The sequence below is a fragment of the Apteryx mantelli genome, chromosome 2 (assembly GCF_036417845.1).
Source record: "Apteryx mantelli isolate bAptMan1 chromosome 2, bAptMan1.hap1, whole genome shotgun sequence".
Classification (NCBI taxonomy): domain Eukaryota; kingdom Metazoa; phylum Chordata; class Aves; order Apterygiformes; family Apterygidae; genus Apteryx; species Apteryx mantelli.
Genome location: NC_089979.1, coordinates 96,357,918 through 96,380,000, shown reverse-complemented (window position 1 = coordinate 96,380,000; position 22,083 = coordinate 96,357,918). Strand labels below are relative to the sequence as shown.

Genomic DNA, 22,083 nt, shown 5'->3' with positions numbered 1-22,083 from the left:
ACTGCAGCACTTTGGCTTGAAATTTTGGCTTCACCAATTAACATGCTCTCCACTGTTATTAATCTTTATGATAGCTCAAGGCAAGAATATTCTTTAACTTGAATATAGCATTTTGCTGAGTATGAATCCACCTGTGATATTAAAAATGGTGTTATTTGCTGATTTAGCCTGGAGAAGCTCTGAGGTTGTCAGGTCTGATGTTTAATGGATTATTTTTTCATACATCATTGCTTCTCTTTTTTGGCAGTCGTGATTTTTTTGATGAACTCGTTTTCTTCCTTGGAGAGTTGCTCTAGTTGCAAATAGGATTCTGAGAGCCTGCAAGCATTTTAGTGAAACACGGGAAAATTAAAGTATTGTAATGGCATTTATTATACATGTACAAGATACACTTTTGAATAGCTTTCTACTATTCTTCAAGCTGGCTTTCAAGACTTCTGTATTTGTTCTCTATTTGTATTTTTGGTCTTTTCCCCATTATTATCTCATGGCAGGCTATTGTCTCAACTGCTGTAGCTGGTGATGAAGGTGTTTTCTGAATTAGATGTCTTCTGACTATTCCTGTTCTGTAAGTTTTAGAAAAACAAAACCAGTATTCTTTATTTTCACCCACTTTCTATCCGGTACATAATGACAGTTGAGGTTGTAGCATCTGAACCCCAAAATGTCGGGCAGGAAGCAGGCTGTTCTGTCCTATTTTACAAATGGCTTTCCATCAAATCTCCATCTCATCATGTTTCCATTGTTGAATCTGTCTGTGTGACAATAATTTTCCCAGCTCTGAGATCTTTAATGACCTCAAATTCACCAAAATGCTAACCATGACTACTGACTACTCAGGAATCAGATGATTCTTTTAGAGCATGGTCTAAAGAGAAGTTCCTATACCTCTGTGTTGTTGATACCTTTAAGAGCTTCAGACAGACTATTTAAAGGCAGTACGTTGCTGCAAAATGGCACAATGGAATTGCTATTGCTTTGGAGGGAGGATCTCCTGCTCATCTCAGGAGCATCAGACAAACAACTGCTTACAGTAGTAGCAGTCCCAAAATCTGTTTCTCAGCAACACAGGAAGACACAGGAATGTCTCTTGTGAAGGAGAGGTGTGGAGGGGGGACACTGGCTTAGAGATGGCTTGAAGGAGGGATATCATACTCCTAGGAAGAAGAGAGAGGAATAGTCCCAGGAGAAGAGTGCGCTGCAGGAGAAGACAGAATACCTCTCACCCTTTTCATCCATAGACCTGGAAAACACCAGTATCCTCTTCCAGCCTCCAGCATCTAACCAAAGCTTCATGAAACCTTGTCATCCCTCCTAACAACTCTCCTCCAAGAACTTGTTCAACCACTACCACAACATTAAATCTTACCTATATGATCGAGTTGGGCAAACCTGTGCCCAGCTTTCTTGCTTCTGCCTCATCAAGCCTTTATAATCCTGAGTGACTTTCACCATGAGCATATCCTGCACAGTTTTTGTGTTGTTCCATCAATATAGTAACGGTAAGTGAATGTAGTACCAGTTAGTGCAGTAATAGCTTAACTGAAAACAAGCCAGTTCTAACCAAAACAACATGAGTCAAACCCAAAGAGGGAACTTAAGGTTAAATAATATTAAAAATTATGTAAATAAAGCTGTGGCCTCACGAGGGCTGAGTAGAGGGGAAGGATCACCTCCCTCAACCTGCTGGCAGTGCTCCTCCTAATGCACCCCAGGATACCATTGGCCTTCTTGGCCACAAGGGCACATTGCTGCCTCATGGTCAACTTGGTGTCCACCAGCACTCCCAGGTCCTTCTCCGCAGAGCTGCTTTCCAGCAGGTCAACCCCCAACCTGCACTGGAGCATGGAGTTATTCCTCCCCAGGTGCAGGACCCTGCACTTGCCTTTGTTGAACTTCATGAGGTTCCTCTCCACCCAACTCTCCAGCCTGTCCAGGTCTCTCTGAATGGCAGTACAGCCCTCTGGGTCATCAGCCACTCCTCCCAGTTTTGTATCGTTGGCAAACTTGCTGAGGGTGCACTCTGTCCCTTCATCCAGGTCATTGATGAAGAAGCTGAACAAGACTGGACCCAGTACTGACCCCTGGGGGACACTGCCACCTACAGGGAAAGCTGTGACAGAGTGGATGAAAGCCCCTGTACATGTGGTTCAGAAAACACAGAGAAGTAAATGTTGTGGATCATGAACATTAAGGATATTTTCCTTAAAGCCTAAGAAGTGGCATCTGAGTCACCAGGCTTACAAACTTCTGTAGCTGTTTCTGCAAATAGAATATACTTAGAAGGAAGAAATTAAGGAAAACATAACTACCTCTCCCAATTATTTCTTTTCAGATCTATTTTATAGATTTAGACGTTTACAGTTTTTCAGATCTGGGCATTTTATTCTTCTATATTTGTAAGCTTCACCACTGAGTAAATGGTGCAACTTAAAAATTTTCAGGCAACTAAAATGCAAATAAGCACCTAGAATATTGATTTACTTGGGCAACTTATCATTTAGTATGTATTTTAGTATATGTATACTGAACTGTGTCTCTGATTGAAATAAATCTGTAGAATATTTTCACAGGAAAGGGGTTATGATGTACTATATATATGTATACTGATAATCAGAGGATCTGCTTTTTACATTCAGGGTGTTTTAAACAAAATAATCGCTTTGACCAATTGGTAGATTGGTCAAAGGCTTGCCTAGGGATGAGTGGTACTAAAAGAGGGTGATATTAGAAAGAATTACATTTATAAGTTAAAATAAAGATTAAAGTTCCTATCTATTTCCCATTTACAGATGTCAAACAGCACGTTGTGCTCCAGTGTAAATCAAGGGGGCATGTGATATGTAATCAAATATTTTAAAACTGTAGAATATTCTTTACTTCTTAATACAGATACTTAAAAAATATTGGTGGCAGAGGAGCTGAACCTCCATATTTTCATTCTGCAAAATATTTTCCCCAAGACTTTTAAATGTTTATTCTGTTTTTTCTGTTAGGCTCTGATTAAGCAAAGTGTTTAAGAGAATATTGAATATTAAGCTTATATATTCCAAATGAGCTGGTAAAGAACTGTGTTAAACCAAGTCTTGAAAGAGAAAGCTCTCTGTTTTGCAAGATATATTTTGTCCAATAAAAGAAACGTTTCTCATATACAATTAGTGCTTTAGTAACCTCTCTTTATGGAACTGTTTCACAATACTACAAATACAGAGAAAATAAACTGCTTATACAAAATGTATATGTATCATACAATCATACAAATTGTATGTATCATACAATTTTTACTGTGCATCTCAGGGAAATTACAGGCATGTCAGACTTGGGTTTTTCAAAAAAGGCATGCCATAGCCCAGGGGGCTTGTCATGGCTGAAAATCTAGTTTGTGATATGCTTTTCACTTCTCTGAGTGGCATGCAATGGAGTACTAAAACCTGAACTACAATGTTAGCAGAGATGTTTCATGTTATACTTTTGCAGACTACATTTATTTTGTGATCTTAGCAGTATTGAATGAGGATAAAAATTACAATAATAACTTCTTTGTTGTGTTGGGCTTGAGGTCTCCAAATGTTTTTTAAAATATGTAAATCATGGATTTCTCTCAAATCAGTAACAAAATGTGACTGCATGTGATGCAATCCCAATACAATACAACAACCTTATTTTCTCTTTCTTCTTTCATACCAAATGCACTTCAAACTGCTTTCTATAAAATTCAGTAGTGTCTGGCAGTACATAGGAGATAGCAGCCAAGAAAGAACCTGGTCCAATGCCCTGTGAGTCAGTAGTATAATCTCATTCAGTAATGGGTCTCATATAGGAAGGGGAAAAAGCAAAAGATAGTTGCAGCTGAGATGTAGAAAATAAAAAACAGTCAGGTAATCAGATCATTAAAGGAAGCCTACTCCAAATTCAGAAACACAGCAAGGGAGTTTCTCAAGCTGCAATGAGGTTATGGGAAGTGAAAAAGAGGGATGGGTATCATTACTTTCTATGATAAAGTAAAATTGTTTTCTTCTTTTGTGCAAACTACTAAAATGCATCCAAAAGAACTAATGGATCGTAATAAATACTGAAGTCTGATGGCGTCACAGGATTCTGCTCTTGTTGTAGTTTCAATTGTCTTTCAGTTATAATAATGAGAAAACTTAACTGTAGTAACTGCAACATTTTAGGTAAATACAACTTTAAATTCATATCCCTTTAATCTTTGGTAATTGGCAGCCAAAACAAGGCATACTTTATATTCATAACTTGGAGTATGCTATTTATATGACTTAAACACTGACTGTAGTTAACCAAATGCACATGATTTGCTTTGCAGAGTGATAATGTGGTGTACAGCCTTGAAGCCCTGCACCCATAATTTACTCTTTACCACAATCTCTCTTCCACCCCAAGATGACATACTCTTTTACTATCATCTCTATTCTTGCAACACAATCCTACTGGTCATGACTGAAGCTTGAAGTCTATATCAAAGCCATTTCTTTCTCCTAGCCTTCTTTGTGCTGTAGATCTAATCTGCTTTTATCATTGACTATTGCCTCCTTCAAATATTTGCAAGAATATCCCTTTTTACTTGTTATTCAACCATTCTGTATAGATAGAAAGATCTTAAACCTTCCCCAGAAATTAATTCCTATGTCCTTAATTTGATTTAAATTCCTCTATCAATACATACTTTAAGAAGTGATGAGGCCATGAGCACACCATTGATTTAAATGTGGTGATCTGAGAAAGGAAATAGTACTTGACATGGATGATGTTGACAAAAGCTGCCTTTGTATTGTGGCTTTCCGAATTTCCCCTCATTAATTCATATCTTTCTGGAATGGCAGTGTTTGTAAGTGATAGGAGTTTTCTTGATGTAAGTTATTCCAAAGGTTTCTCTGGAGAGGCATAATCACTTCCACCTAAAACTGTAGCTGGACTGGAGGTATTCTTTTAGAAAACTGTTTCTAATTAAAAAAAAAGATTTTAATGAAGAATTTTCTAATACTAAAATAGCACACTAGTTGACAGATCATTTTTTATGTGGTAGGAAATCCTAAAATCATTTACAATGATTTCATTAAATAGAAACAATGAAAATGGAAAATAGTTTATGCACAATTTCCTGTATTCCTCACCTGTATGTAATTTTCAGTATATCTGTGATGTGTGACCTACTGATTTTTATATACAATTTCATATCCTTTAGATCTCACTTATCCTCTCAATTACACCACTATAGTTTATTATTTTTAGATTATTTAAAAGTAGTTGTTACTTCAGGATTTACTAATAATAGATTTTTTTTAACCAATTGTTGACATTTGCTATTCTTATCTTAATTTTAGAAAGTGCCAGTCTCACTTAATATTTGTTTTCAGTGTTACTGCTTTCTTAGTGTGCTTTTCACACCAAGAGCACATTAAAAAAAGCTTTGGTCACATCTACAGCCTAAAATATAATTAAATAAAATGTAGATAATAAATAAAGGAGTTAGAATCTTAAATGTTCTCTGTTGAAATTAAGCATACATATACATTTTAAAAATGGGAATAATTTATTTTCACCTGGGCTTTGCCTTTCTTCAGCACTGCAAATCAAAACCTGACCATCATTTTCACACAGATGAGGAAATAATAAGTTATCACAGTGCTCTAACTGCATGTGTAGAAAGTTACTCTTGTCTAGGTGTGATATAGAATATTTAGCCCATTACTTTCCATAAGAATACTTACATGAATAAGATGTCAATAGAATGAGTAATGGCTCAGCTTCCTTTGGGAATGAATCTAAAAGTAATTCAGAGTCTAACCAAATCTCCAAGTTATGGTCTTTGCTAATAAGTAGTGCATGTTCTGAGTAAAAATAATCAACATTTGGAGTCACTTTGACAAAAAAAGCAAGATGAACGCTGCATTGAAAGAGAAATTTGTATTAATCAGACCACTAATGTCAGTAGAAGACTTCAGGTATTGTCTATGCTACTGTTGATCAAATGCTGATTAGAACTGCTGGAGACATGAATCTTCTCCCCAAACATTTCCTTTAGAAAGGATTGTGATAATCTCTTCGGGATGGTATATAAAAAGGTTTGCAGCAAGGAGTAACTTTATCACTGGATCAACTACTCTCCATGGGCACACCACTATATAAGAAGCAAAATAAGGCTTTGTCTTAAAAATGTAACTCTGGCAAGAGTATGGACACCTGGGAGATAAATCAGAGAGCACTGGGAATTGTTCCTGGCTTCAAGTCACAGAAATTGTTGTCAGGGTTTACTAAGTGAAACTCCCTCTCCTGAATGCCTTGAGTCAAAAAAGTCAAATCCTCATCAGTAAATGTCCCACCTCTTCTCTTCCTGTATAGTCACTCTGCCACATGGCAGAGGGAAGATTTCTGCTGAGAAAAGTGTAAGAGGCTGAGAGAAAAAGCCCTCTATCTCTCCAGGGTTTACCAATGCACATTATCTGTTAGCTAGTAATATAAGAGAGAAATAGGATTAAAAAACAGTGCTGCATAAATTCCTGTATCAAATTTGAATTGTAGCATAGCCCAACAGTACTGCCTGGTATCTGGATTTGAATTGAAACTTCACAATCATTTCCTAAGATTTCTTGTCCAGAGGATAATTTTGCTTCTGCTACCAGGAGACACAGCAATGTGGGCTTGCAAGGAAGCTGACTTGATATAATGCCTTCAGAAGAACAATCTGATATAACAGGTATCTTCCTTATATGGTTATTCTCAGCCTTTGAAAACCAGATAATTTACATGCTAATAAGATTTCCGTTATTGCAGTGGCTTCTTTCTAGTCCATTAATTATGTACACTTCGATTAGTCAGTGTTAGCACTGTAGCTTTACAAATATTTAATAGATGAGTTCATATTATTAGTGTTTTTAAAGACAGTTGTTGCTACAAATTAAGTGACTCCTTTTCCAGCTTAGAATATGGAGATAAAACGTGTTCTAATTTGAGAAGCAATTATTTGGGTTAGCTGTTTTGCAATTATTCATTCATTTTATAAGTGGCAGAAGGAAAGAGAGTAGAATCCCCTTTTAAGTGTTGTATCCTCATTCTGTCTGGAATTCAGCGTTGTCAGATCACCACAAAATAGTGAAAAACATCATAAATATTCATTCAGTGCTAATGGCAGAGAAGGACATACTTTTTTTTTTCCCCTAATACTACTTTCATTTGAGACAGATGAAATAAAAGGCTTCTTATTAGTTATTTTGGAAAATTTAATACACCATAAGAATGCCATACATTTGACCAGTTAGCATAGATGACTTATGATAGGTATCAAAAAAAAAAAGAGTAACTGCTTTTTAGGGGCATCTGTGAGTACAAGATTTGCTGCTGTTGTACAGAGCAGTGCAGTTTGTCAAAGCATCGAAAAGAAATTTATTCCCATCTTATTCAGTGTGTGTTGACTGAGATAAGGAAAAGGTTACAACAGTGGAGATACCTGGGGAAAATAATAAAATCTGTCATTTGTCCTCTTTGAGGCTGTTTAGATATTATTGCTGTCTTTCTTGCTGTACTTATCTGCTGATGTTGAAATGCTGCAATCACCAAGTGTCAGTGTAAGCCTCAACTCATTGTACTTACTTAGAACATGCAATGTTGCAAGTTTTGCAGGAAAACCAAGAATGCTGTATCTTTAAACAGTTTTCTTTATTTTTCTATTCAAAATAAAAACACTTAGACTTTGAAGGTCTGCTCTTTCAAACAGGAGTGAAGACAGCAGTCAAACTGACAAGCTAACAAGTTTTCATACTGGCATGAACCCAGAAAAATTTTGAATATAAGGCAAGCTTCCCTTTCAAAGTGAAGAGGAAAATGGGCAAAGTAAGGGCTGTGCCACTGAAGTTGCCTTCAAAGGTCTTGTCCTAAAAGCATCAGTTCAATACCCTCAGGAGGGCAGAGTTTCACGAATTCCTTCAGGATGAGCTGGGTGAGAACGTGCTGTCTGTGCTGGCCCCAGACAATTTGCAGCAGCATCAGCTTGATCAGTTGACAGAGCACACTGCTGGGGCTCTTACAGCAATGCAGCCCATGGCAGCATCACCCAGGGGTGTAGCTGTTAAACATTAATTTGGTGGGAGAGGAAACTTAACCTTTTACTCAGATAAGTACAGTTCTTTTTGAATAAAAGTTAGGGAAATGTGTGGGCAACTTTACATTTGTATATTTAATTCCCTAAAAAGGGTAATTATGAGTTAATCAAAATTATCTGTGCATTTGAGTGAAATTTTGCAGATAGTGCCACCATGAAGCAGCCTTCTGATAATGAAACAAACACAAATTAGGTTATTTTGAAAAAAATATAGGATATTGCTTTTACATCTTCAAGAGTAATAGATTTACCACATAAGAGTTTTACTCCTTAAATGTTAGCAGAAATACCTTTCATAATCTGAAGGAAAACACTTCAAATCCACCATCCCATATGTTTAATTATACTTTACACACTTCCTTGGGTTAGAAGAAAAGCAAAAAGAGGACTCACTTTACCAGTAATTGGAATTTCTTCTTATTTCTGCATATTAGCTAGTGTGACTACGAAATGTTATTTGTTGCCTTGTTTTCATCTCTATCATTCCTTAGGAAATTTTGAAGAGTTTACAAATAATGTCATTTCAAAAAATACACTGTTCTTCTGTTAAGTGGGTATGAATTTTATAAATGTCTCAAATTTTTCATATAGCATTGATTTTAAACTCATTCTGGGCAGAGAATGTATTTGAAGCAACAAAGTATTTAGCAAGTGTTTTTAAAAAATGAAGTTCATTATGTAACCATCGCAGTTGGAAGATGTTAAAATAGCAGTAAGACTTAACTGTCATGTTCTGAAAATGTGGGAAACCTGACCCCAAAGTAGAACTATTATTCTGAGCATCACTTTATAGAGTCTGAATAGAGCTACACCCTTGAGAGGTCTGGCATAAGCCAACTGGAAAGCTGTTATGCTGTGCAGGAGCTATTGATATATTATATTGATCACTGACACACCAGAAATCAAACTAAGACTCTTCCAAGATCTTTGGATCTGACTGATTTCTGAAGAACATGGACACTGCTGCCTTTCCTCAGTAAAACTGTTTCAGGGATATAAATAGAAAATCTTTAAAGTTTCAAATCTATGCAAATTACATCTCATTGATTCTATGCAGGCTTTTGGCACAGTTTTGAACAGCCTGAAGGATTAGAAGGGACAGAGATAAGAACTGAATTTGATTTTAGGAAGAAAACTTAGGCTAGACCTACTTCCAGCCACTGGCAAACCTGTTCTGGACAATCATCTCCCTGCCTGGTGCAGGTAATACTCTTCTCCACAGCTTTTGGCCAGAATTCTGTGCTGATGAAAGCATCACCTGGATGGATGCAGTGCTAAATTGGAAGAGGATGAAACTTCTTTATCATCAGATATAACTGTCTTCAAGAGTGCTTTCTGATATGGAAAGTGATATAGACAAAATCTGAAATTTTAAATAAAGGTAGTTGCAAGAGCCATAGAATAATTTTATCTAGTTTCTTTAGCTTTAGAAAAATACCCATCCTAAAAATTGACAGTTGTCAAGTAAAGCCAAAATTACAACTAAACTTAAATAAAAGACTGTTAGAAGCTTGCTGTAAATGTAGGTGAGAGAAGATTATTTTTGTTCTATTATGAAATGGAAAATCAGTCTATTTCAGTGACTGTCATTGGGAAATATCTATTAGAAAGTTAATTACCTGGTTAGTTCCTGTGCCTTGAGCTGCCTTAATTAATTTGCCAAAGAAAGGTTTAAAATCCTCAAGGCACTAGAAACATTTCAAGAATGTTGAATAAAGTGGTTTGAGTTCCTGTGTAAGAGCTAGCATTGAGTAAGGAAAGCAAGTCAGCGTTTGTGTTCTAGTCATAGATACCTGTTCAGTAAAATAATACCTTTTAGCTGCCTCCAAATACTTCTTTCCCAATAGACATCATCTCACATTTCTGCATGCGAGAGAACTTTCAGATGTAGAAAAATAGCCACATAACACTAGAAATAAGTTCCCTCTTTTTTTTTTTTTTTTCCCCTAGCCAATAGCAAGAACCATACAAGACTAACAGGTATTCATATTAAAACTAATTTGTAAAACTGTGTGGTCTGCATGCCTTGTTCCTTTTTTTCTTCCTCTTATTAAGGCAGCTTTGAATGAAAGTTGCTCACTTAGAATGATAACAGTAAGAAGACACTGTGCTTAGCACTTGCACACGGATAGTACCAATGTGCTTTACTTTGAATGCACAGACCTTGCTAATGGCATAGGCTGGCTACTCATTAGAAAGAACTGACTAAACAGAGTAATCTGCATTCAGCCAATGTGACAGAGACTGGACAGGACAAGGCATGCAGAGAGCAGGTAGTGACGCTTGCAGTCTTTCGGGCCATCATCAGAGCAAGTGAAATACAGCCTGTGTTGTTGTTCTCGCTGCTAAGATTGATGCATTTTAAAGCAAATGGGAGAAATTACTTCAAAACATCATCTGAAATTGCGTTGTGTAACAGACAACACTGCTCTTTAATAAGGCGTCCTTAAAAGGCTTTATGCCATCTCTTCTGATTCATTCTTACCAAAGCTGTAAAAAAATGTGGTGGTGGAATATAATATGCTAGTATGCTGTAGTACTCTTTTTCTACAGACAGAGCTAGAAACTGAAATCAGCAGGGAGTCAACCTCAAAAGAACAATTCTGAATATCACCTCAGCAGTTCAGATTTACTTTTTAATACATATTGAAAAGGGCTTGAATTCCTACTACTAGTAATTCAAAGCATTTCCTCTTCCTCTTCTCTTGACACCTTAATAGAGAGACTATTTAACATCAATGTTTTTATACACATCTGAAAGAGACTGAATCAAGAGTAACAGAATTATTTTGTTCGTGCTTCACTGTCCAGCCACAGAGCAGGAAATTGGCTAAATATTAGTAGTTAGCACTTGGTTATATCACCAGACTTGAAAGAATTTGCTACAAACAATTCCAGTGTCTGTCACTGCTTCCAAAGTATTCAAAAAAATTGCAAGAAGATTTCAGTCAAGTATATATGTCCAGTTTTAATTTCTGTCTTGCCCTGGTCTTAAACCTAAAAGAACTAATGATTACTATGTTTTAGCAGGTAACAAAGCTTACATGGGCTCATGATGGCTCACATGGAAGAGATGGCTCACACAGTAGTAAAATTTTATCATGGGTAAAACGATATACAAAAAAGAATGGCAAAAGAGCTTCTAATTGCTTTGCATTGTGCTAATCATAAGCATAGCTGAACGTGAAAAGACACATTATAGTAAGCATGTAGACAGTGCAGCATAGGTGTGTCAAATTTATTCTTTCTTCACCTGCACTGGCCAGCAAATGCAGTACTGTTTGGTATGTGATTTCCTGGCTAATAGTCTCTTTTTTCACCACTTCCATCAACAAACATATTCAGTTTTCTCCCTATGCATTGCTATTATCTTGTCAGCAATATTCCCTTAGACTTGCTTCTGTGTGTAAAACAGAGTGCTCAGGTGTTGACTAATAGTACTTTTGCTTGCTGTGCTGAAAAAAATTGCAATGATTGTGCTGCCTCACTTCTGCATAGCTGTGTAAAATTGTATGTATATGTCTAAATGCTAATCTGATGGAGCAGCTTGGTCTGGACTTATCTCGTGTAGTTGTGCTGGCAACAGCATAGCTTTGTGCAAGGCCAGTTGATGACAGAGGGCACCACTGAGACAGAGGGAAGAATCCCATCCATTCCCCATCATAGTCCTGCTGCCTCCTCCTTTAAAAAAGAGAGAAAGTTCTGCCCAAAATGTGGTGAAGTTCAGATAGCAATTTTACACAGCAAAAGCATGCTCTCAGGTGACAGACACACTTTCAGTCATGGGCAGCTTCCCTCAGGGAATAAGTAAGAAAATTTAAAAGGGTATTAGAGAATGGAAAAAAAAATCCTTCTCCTGTGAAGAAGAAACTGAGAAACTGAACAAACTGGAACTCTTTATTTGAGAATGGAGTTAAGAGGCATCATGATAAAAGTGGGCCCTGTTATTTGTTGTAATGGTGATGCTTACAGAACTTCTGTGTTTGCATGTAGTCCTAGATCCAGGACGTGTCAGGGCTCTGAGGGCACCACTAGGCCTTAATGGCCCTGATAGCCTCCCCTAGGGCCTCCAGCAACACCATGCCCATGGGCCCCATTGGCCCATTTTAGCTCAGCCTACAGTGTTCAATCCCTGTCTGAGCTACATTTAGAGGAGTCTCCAGCTGTGCCCATGCCCAGCTGTGGACCAGTCTCCTGGTTTGCCTTGGACCTGCCTTGTCACCATGGACCTGCCTGGTGATCTGGACTCTTGATTGCAACTGGCTACGATCTTTGGGTCTGCCCCTGCTCAGGTATGGTTGGACCACGCCCCGGCTGTCGCAGCCCCTGCCCTGCTGGCCGTGTTGTCCCCCTCGGCACCTGGTACCCTGTCCCATGTGGAGCAGCCAGTCCTCGTTGCATCCCGATGGGAGGAATGTGGAGGGCCAACACACAAAGATGTCATCACACCTGATGACCTTGCCCCAGAATTTGAAAAATAAGATGCTGGTCCTGAGCTGCTATTTCTTTCTGCCCTGATCAATAATACAAGAACTCTGTTGTTACTGTGATGATATTGCGAGAAGTAAAGTGTAGTCATTTTTTTGAGTAAACTTATTTTCGGGAGATGCTTGTAATTCAAGTTGGTTTGCACTAAAGGAGCCAGGGAATCTCTCTCACCACATTACACCATTCACTGGCTTCATTACAGATGCAAAATAGGTCCTACTGTGTAGAATGATTTTCATGTTTTTTTAATTTCTAGAGACTCTTACTTATTCTGTGGGAATTTGAGGCAGGTGTGTGCCAAAGCACAGAGCGCAAGTGGGCAATACCACAGCTGCCTGTACCAGCTGTTGTTAACAGAGAAGATCATCTCTTGGCAAATATAAGTATCCAATCTTTTTATGAAAATTGCTTGGGTAATTTTGCCCAAAGCAGTTTGGGGCTCTGATTAGGACCCTTACCCTGTCCCCCAGCAAAAGTGTCTTTTATGTATTTCTTTCCTGAGAGTAGTCCTTATTTCTAAATGATCTCTGATGTGAACCTGTACATCTGCCCCTACTATATTTCACTCATGTTGAAGCAGTTTCTGTAACTTATTTAAAAGATCGCAGATGGTTCCTGAAATCTGAGATAAGGCTGATTTCTCATTTACCTTTCTGTGTACAGAAGTGATCACAGAAGAAACCACATAAGAATATATGAAATGCCCTACAGAGTCAGTATGGCAATCTACCTCCAAGTCCTCTATTTCTAAACAAAACAAATAAGCAATTCTGTCCCCTCTCCTCTGTAAATTCAGGAGGTTCACTGAATGCTGTACAAAAAAAAAAACATGAAAAGGAAGATGTCACTGATTTTTTTTCCCCTGGTTTAGACCAATGTCTTAATAGTTTCAATGAGTGCCCCTTACTTTTAATATTATGGAATCTGATGAACAACAGTTCTTCATTCTTCTTATTCATCACCATCATGAATAGCAGATTTTTTTTTTTCTCAGTGCTCTCTATCTCTTTAGCACCATCTGTATATTTCTTCTATTTCATGGGTTTTTCTTCTTTCTTCCCCACTTACCATAGGTACCTCCAGTACCTATGTTTTCCTGTCTGGGAAACATACTCAGTTGGGAATAACTTTTTTGAAAACTTTTCCTGTGGAGCAAAGAGATATTTAATCCTTAGAAATAAGCTTATTCATTTTTGATGGAAGAGGTTGGAAGAGGTTATGAATTATAGTGTTTAGCTCTTCACCACCTAGACGTTTAGAAGTCAAGATCTGTTGAGTTCCAGCTGTTTGTTTTGTGCATGGCAGGAAAGGGGTGTTTACAGGTAAGGGGTGCTGAATGGCTAAATCTATGCTAGAGTATGTAACACAGGAGCAGGGGGCTGTGTGGATTGCCTGATTACACCGAAAGGCTTCCAAAAGGAGCTGGGACTAAGGAGATAGCCCTGCTCCATTCCTCTTACCTCTTCCTACTACCACCTTCCCATGCTTTGCTGTGCTTGGCCCTGATTTTGGCACTGGAAAATAATCCTTCTCTCGCGCCCCCCTCCTGCTCCCCCCAAAAAAGGAATTTCACTGGTTAATAGGCCACAGCATCTCACCTAGGGGCATAAGGAGTGCCAGAGCTACCACCAGAACATTGTAGGACTGTGCAGTTAGGGGAAGGTGGGACTTTCCCTTTTGGTGTCAGCAAGCTCTAAGGTTTGCTGTCACGTGAAGCTTCACCCTAAATACCTCTTTGGCTACTACTTTTATTGAACTTAGTCCAAGAGGGACTCTATAGGATTAGAAGAACTCTTTTTGTCTCAGCAGATGTCACAGAGCTTAAAGGGACAGTTTTCATTACAGGGCTACCAATACTCTATATTCTTTGAGAATAATGCATTGTGTTGTAAGTAAAAAATATAGCTCAGTTGCCTTAGTGATCTTATTGTCTTTCAGGTATTTCTACGTTCATTTGTTTAAATGATCTACTTCATATTAAGTATCTAACTGAAGAACCCCAAAGTGAATGAGTTAGTTTATTTTGGAAAAAAGTGCTGACAGTTGCTTTTGAATCAGGTTTATTTATATAGGCTTGGGCATTTCAAGGAATGCCACTGGGAACAGGACATTGATATACTGGAAGATGACCTGGCTAGAGGGCAGAGTAACCCTCTGTAAATATATAATTATGAAGTGATTCAGATCAACAATGAAATACCAAGTATAAGCTGGGTAAATAATAAAAATTTGGATAAACAAAAAATTGTTGATTTGGGGGAAGACTGATAGAGAAGCAAGCAAGCATGTGCTAAAGCAGACATTTTTTTGTAGTTATGGTACTGAAAATCATGGAAATTAATAAAAGTTATTTATTTGAGACACTTTGTAAAAATAGATATACAGTAAATGAAATGATGGTCACAGTTCAGACCTGGCCCTGACTGAGGGAGTGGTTAAGTATGTTCTGAACTCTACTCTTATTGACTGATAAAGGAAGGTATGAATTCCATGAAGGAAAAAATGTGTTGTCTGGGGATTTAGGTGCATGAGGAACAAAATATTTTTCACAGTAGCATGGGCCTATGTCTAGAGTAGAATAATAAAACTGTCAGTTATAATGCAAAGAAATTTCTAATAGATATTAGGGATCCACAGATAGAGAGAAGTCCAATATGTTCATAATACAGCAAAGATAACTGCTTTTTATCAACCAGGAAGAAGTAAAGAATATTAAATAGCTGCAGCCAAGGGTAGATGAGTGACTAACAATGCTATAAAGGCAGGAGAAGTCTCATGTGTCTAAAATAAAGCTAATGTTGGGTTAATATTTTATGAGTTGGGCTAACATTTTATGATTCCATGAGTGGATGATTTTTGTGGACTTCTTAGTTTGGCTGCAAATAAAGGATTGATGGCTTAAAAAAAAAGTTAAGATTGTAGATCCAGGGAGGGGAGAGGCTAGTTTTTTGAGTAATGAGATGAAATGAGATTATGCTGTATAACAAAGTATGCATGAGTAAGACAAAAACAATGTTAGGCTTATGAGAAGGGTTCTCGTACAAGAAGGCAGTATGCAGAAGAAATAGGACTTTTTTTTTTTTTTAATGTAGTAATTGTAAGACTGCTACCACTGAAACGTTTTGTCCAGTTCTGCTTTTCATCATTCGAAAAGGATAGTAAAACCTTGCAGCTTTTTGGGGAAAAAAAGCCAAACAGTTACAGGAAAAGCAGCTGTACTAGCAGAAGTATTTAAAAATCCAAAAACCTTAAAGTATAACTTTTAACTATAATGAAATATATTTCAGTTGTTCAGCCCCTCTAACTTGCAATGTATAACCTTACAGTTTTCCCTGTTAGGATAGCTGTACACTTAAGAAAATTACATAAGGTACACTCTCGCAAAGCTTCATTGTGAGTTATGCACCTGCAATGGATCGCAAACATAATTTAATGGGGTACTGCCTGCAGCAGTACCTGTGCTTACTAGCAGCAACAGCTCTGGGTACGAGTCTGCAGCAGACCAGGCTCATTCACCTTCTCTTCCATACCCTCCTATCACATCCCCATGAATTGGGACTCCAAACCACATGACTCCTGTTTCCCTCCCATCAGGTTTTTGAGGATAACTGCTGAACGAAGGTGTTTGTCAAAAGGTCAGCATTGGACAGATCAATTGTAGATTTGTTACTTACTTTAGCATCACTCATGAATTTGGTGAAGAAAATGACTTTAAAATAAAGAAAAAAATCTGTAGCTTGAAGAAAATAAATTAGGCACTCTGATAGTACTATGGTTTCTATTGTTCTCCATTGGGATGGTCTATGTGTAATGGAGAGGTAAGCTTTTGTTGATTGACTGTTTTAAGTACAGTAAAATATGTGATTTGATCTAAGTGAAAGGAATTTAGTTGTGTAGCTGACTTAAATTTTTTTATTAAGGAGACAGATCATATTTTGCATCTTCTGAAGTAAAATAATTATTTTCCTGGGAAATATTGTTTGAGTACTGTGAATCTGGGTTCCAAAAAGGTCATTATTTCCATTACTTCTACTACTCTTCTTAAAAATACGTACTTCTTATCTCTACAATCACTGATCTTTTCCTCTAATATACATCTAAGTATCATGCATCATGCATCTAAATATACCCACACAATGTCAACAAAACAGAAGGTAAAAAGGTAAAAGAGGATTTTTTCTGTTATATTCACATGGATTTCATAAGAACTAGATCTTATGGTGGGTTGCACTGCCAGGCATTGCTGTAGTCTGTACTGGCATGTGTACTGGAGTACGTGTCCAGATAAAAATAAAAGAGGAAGCAGTACTAAAACTTGCTTTTGTAATGTCAGAGCTTAATGTGTGTATTATGAATGGTTAGTATGCAAACATCTGCTACTTTAGATAAAGGAAAAAATACTTTTAGTAATTTGTGAATCTTAAGCCTAAAGAATATAACTCTCTAGCTAAATCTTACAATATATTACCCTGACTGCAAAGAAATGACTTGGCATGGACCATAGGGAATCATTAGATTACAAATCATCTCTCATGCCATAAATGAGCATGTTATTTGTACAGAACAGATTTCTGAAATGCAGGTTTGTTTGTTTATTTCTTAATATCATTGCTATAAGTATCTAAAATAACGTACTGCAACATGAATTATAGATGTTAATTACATTTTTTTTACCTGAAATGTAATTGCCTTATTTTCATGAAATGGTGACCAAAGCATTGAGTAATAGATATCTCATTAGTTTCCTTTCTATTGCTTTTTTAAGTTAATATTTGTAAAACTGAAATGAAGGCATCAGTTTTTACGTAATTCTCAGTTTCTGTGAAAACTACCCCTTTTTTCCATGTTGGCAGAACCAAATACTGGAGCAGGGACAGTATTTCAGTATTTGTTGGAGCTACCTAAAGCCCTGGTAAAAATCTAGGAGTGTTCCCTCACCCGCACATTAAAATTAGAGTTTTTGAGGGGTTTAAGGTTTATGTTGTATCTACCTGTCACATATAATTATGAAGCAGCATGTTCCCAAGAAGCAAAGAACTAAGCAGTAACTGCAGCTTCATTTGCAGTTTTGATGCCAGGGTTATAAATATGTACTGACATTTTCAGGTATTGTACTAGGGATTTCTGCTTTGAGACTTCTTACTGATATGTTTACTGTTCATTTTACCTTTAAAGCAAATGTATTGATTGAATTACACACAAAATAAATAGCAAAATTCAATTTCTCAAAATTGATTTTTTTCCTGTGGGTATCTGTATGACAGTATGTAACATTTGTAAACTCTGTTCTTTATGAACAATACCCAAGGCAGTGTCAGTACTAATAAATAGTATTCAGAAATTATTATTCTTTTTAATAACCTATATGACTTTTAGTGTTATTCAGTGAGCTTTCTGAAAGTAAAATTCTGTTTGAATAATTTTGCAGATAACAAGCACATTTTCACATGATTTATTCCATAACTCTTTCATCACCATCATGCATATCTTTATTTACTGCTTAGATCAGTATAAGTGACAAATCTTATCAAAAGGAAGTTGTTAAAAACAAATACTTGTAAATGTATAACACTCATATATCACTGTTATTGCTCATACTAAATTTATCTAAATTTTTATATTTATTCAGAACATTCAGATTTGATTTATTTTCAATTGGCAGAATCATAACATCTCAATGAGAATGTATTCACATCTAATCAGCAGATGCATATGGTATGTTTCTATCCTAATGATGAATATATGGGTGATATTACAAGGAGCAACGGTAATATTGCAAACCAGTTTACTTGGAATCTGAAAAAATCCGTGAGCCAAGCTATTATATTGTCATTAACAGATGACAATCATAGATGACTGTCATAATAGATGTGATTCTTGCTGTATCTATTTATCTATAAATAGCACTTCCGTAGAGTACAACTTACTATCCTATTATCTTGTTACAAAAGAATAAGAGGAGACAGAGTTAAATTAAAAGGCAGCAAATTTAATACAAAATCAAAAAGTACTTTTCCACATAGAGGAAAATTACGCTTTAGAATTCTCTGTCACAGGAGGTCACAAAACCTAAAAGTTTAACAAGATTCAATAGTTGATTGACCATAGATTTATATCTACAATAAGTGATAATAAAAAAAAGTATCTTTAAAAGTCATTTTTAGTATTCTCTACTATTTTTTACTTAAACCTAGTAGCCACGTGCATTATGATTATGTTTAAAAAATTAAGGGATATTAAATATTATTTCTTCACACTAAGGGGGATCTGGATGAGAACTATTAAGGTGGGCACCTAATCTGCCTGCTAACGTTATATGTTCTCTCCTGGAGCTGTGTTACCACTCACTGGGTCAGACATTTCAAAATGAGTTTTCAGGAGGAGCAGTTCCTGTGCCCTTGTGTTACTGCTGCCAAAATTTATGCTATTCATTTTTCTTCCTCTTTTTGTCACAGACTGGATTTTTGTGTCTTTTAATCCTCAGCACTAGATATCTTACATTTATTGAAGGGTATTATTGAAGGGTATCTTCTGTATTTGAAGGGAAGTGTTTTGTGGCTTGCAGAAAACATGCAGTGAATGCTCCCTAGTCCTAACTGCACTACATACCTGCTGTATGGCTCCTTGCAGAGACCTGAATTCAGGTGGTCCCTTTCAGAGTTCAAAATTCCTATTGGGAGCATGTCTGTACAATAATACCATCCATTTATTTAAGGTAGGATTTTACAGAATGTAAAAGTTAAGGTTCTCTTCTGCATTCTTCTCTAAACAGAAGATGGCTGTTTTCGATCCTTAGCGACCAGAAGGATTATTCAAAAAAGGAGTGGCTTGCACAGAGAAATGTGTTGTAGTCTTACATATTTATTTGGTTTCTCTTATCATGATGTCTGCTAAAACAAAGATTAATAGATATGATTATGATAAACAAAATGTGGATTCAGTAAAACAGTGATCTATATGCACACTGCTTAACACTCCGCTGCAAGTTCAAAATATAGAAAATACTTCTTAGCATAAATGAATGCAAAACTCCTAACATTCACTCTAAACATCAGGGGTTCAGTGTGAAATTGCTGAGTCAAGGAAAAAATTAAAAAAGACCTTTTCTTAATTTAAGTCATTCCTGAAAGATGGGAATTTTTTGCTAGGGACATGTGAGGAGGCTTCAGCATTATGTGACCATTACGTTGAAGAGTAACAAAGTATGGCACAACAAAGGGTAGTATTGATTGAAAGGCATTAGATTTAAGAAGAATACTAAGACATCTATGTTGATGTAATGCAAAATCAAGGGACAAAAGCTATTGGCATCCATAATTATTGGTATGAATAGATTTTTTCAGGAGAAACATCTACTTGCATGATCTTTCGTAGCTATTATGTAACCTAGATAAGAACAGTGATACAGTGAAAATCAATTGTTTGCATATCGTCACTGCCTGAGATCACGCAAGTTACTGACTCTTTCACATCTCTGTTTCCATCCTTGAAAAGTGGGTGATAACATGGGTTAATCTGGGTTGCATATACTATCTTGAATGCTTAAGCTTTGATTGTATAATTTGAGTAGCGAACAGAAAATAATTGCAGTTCCAATCAAACTATATTATGAGAGATTTATGAAATGTTAAAGGTATTTACTTATTTTATTCAGGGTCAAGTTGTTTTCAGAAATGGAGAGAGGATGGGAACCATCAAATTTACACAGTTCCAAGGTAGGATATCAGCACTTCAATTTTCTTTACAATTATATACACAATTTCATACTTGTATATTGGTTGCATTTGTTTCAGAACATTAGGTAATAAATGCAGCAGCATACTTAGAAAAAATATTAGTTTTGTTACCTGTTTCAAATACTGTTTTTTGAATTGTGCATGTTCTGAGTATAGCCGAGCAGATATTTCCAGGAATTTTCCTAAAAGAAAATCTACATACTTATAGAAGCTATTTTTCCACAGTATTTTTGTTCTCTGAAGGCTTACTTCTGACATCTGCAACTGCTTGCTGAAAGCAGCTTCAGAAGTCCATCTCTCAGCACATAGAGGGCAAAAACTATTAAACTCCATCCACAGAATGCAACATACTTCTGCTGTGTGATTTGCCATGTTTCCTGGATCCTTTCAATTTGAGTTGCTCATGCAGGTAGTTCTCTTGACAGCGAAGAAGACAAATCCTGGCCCTCCTTTCAGCCACAGGAATTGTGAAGGGCTCTTTGCTGTTGGGGACTAGGTGCCTGCTTGGGAGGGGGTTCTGCAGAAACAGTGATTCATGGAAGACATGTCAGAGTTGTTTCTACAGTCTGTAGAATGCAATTAATATTTTTGTTCATAGGCTGATACTGAGGAAAAGAAATGGAGATGGGTGCGTATGCAAGAGTGCAAGAGACAGTGCAAAGGAAAGAAACTTGCTCTCTTTTGTTCTGGAGATCACTTAAAATATAATCCTGCTGACCAATTTGCAAAGGCTCACCCTTTAAGCAGAACTTATCTGCTGAACAGCCATGCACTTGAGGGGATCTGTTACTCAGTCTATTTTACTGTAGCAATCTTTAGGATTACTCTTGCCTACCCATCTATAACTGATGCTATTAACTCAGGTCCCCTGAAGCATTTCTACCCACTAAAGCTTTGCAAATGTCATCTCATGATAATATAATTTAGAATTTCTTGCTCAACATTAATGATAAATATCACTTCCCCCCCACCCCATTTTTTGTAGTAGCAGTGTTTATATCCAAATGAAAGAAACATGAGAAAACATTGTACAGGAATTTTACAAGAGGTGCTTATTTCTTCAAAAGTTGAAAGTGCCCATATGTATCATGCCTAAGGCAGTTGTACCTTGCTAGTGTATCTGAGGAGAGAAAGTTTGACAGATTCCCTCTATGTATTAAGAATGTAATTGTGGAAAATGGGGAGAGGCGAAATGTGTCTTCTGACCTAATCCGGAGGAGCAATTGAAGTCCTTGTCCTTGATAGCTAATTTTATATAGACTTTTATGTGTAGACATTTAAATTAGGGTTTCTTTATAATGTTTTTCAATTTCATAACAGATGCTATTTAACACCAAATGGCTTTACAATGAATTCCAGTACTGTTTGATCAATAAGACAGCTGCCCAGTTACATGATGCTGTTTCAGAACTGATTCAGACCCATACCTAGGGTTTTGATGATCAACCAAATGTTTCCCATTAACCTACAGGAAAAAGCCTGCTTACTTTCATTATAACTCAGGCATCCTACGCAGAAATGCAAGAGAAGGGCTGGATTATCTCTCAAGCAAGCAATAGTCTATCAACACAGCTGAAGTCTGTTCTTATGTTTTGTCCTTACTAATTCCGGAAATGAAATGAGCATACAAAAATGTATGAGAAGTTGAAATAAGGAACAGTGTAACAACATAAGTGAAAGTAATCACCTTTTTACTACAAATGACATTCCAGATTTTTTTTTCCTGTTCTTTCATTGTTATTG

The 22,083-nt window shown here is 36.8% G+C and overlaps 1 protein-coding gene across 1 annotated transcript in view; it reads left to right on the top strand.

Annotated features, from left to right (window-relative positions):
* Window positions 1-22,083, top strand: part of GABBR2 (gamma-aminobutyric acid type B receptor subunit 2) — a 470,259-nt gene that overhangs the window by 250,659 nt on the left and 197,517 nt on the right. Inside the window, exon 8 of the mRNA XM_067292420.1 lies at window positions 20,259-20,319. Coding sequence (XP_067148521.1) covers window positions 20,259-20,319 — 61 coding nt within the window. The remainder of the gene's footprint in view (window positions 1-20,258; window positions 20,320-22,083) is intronic.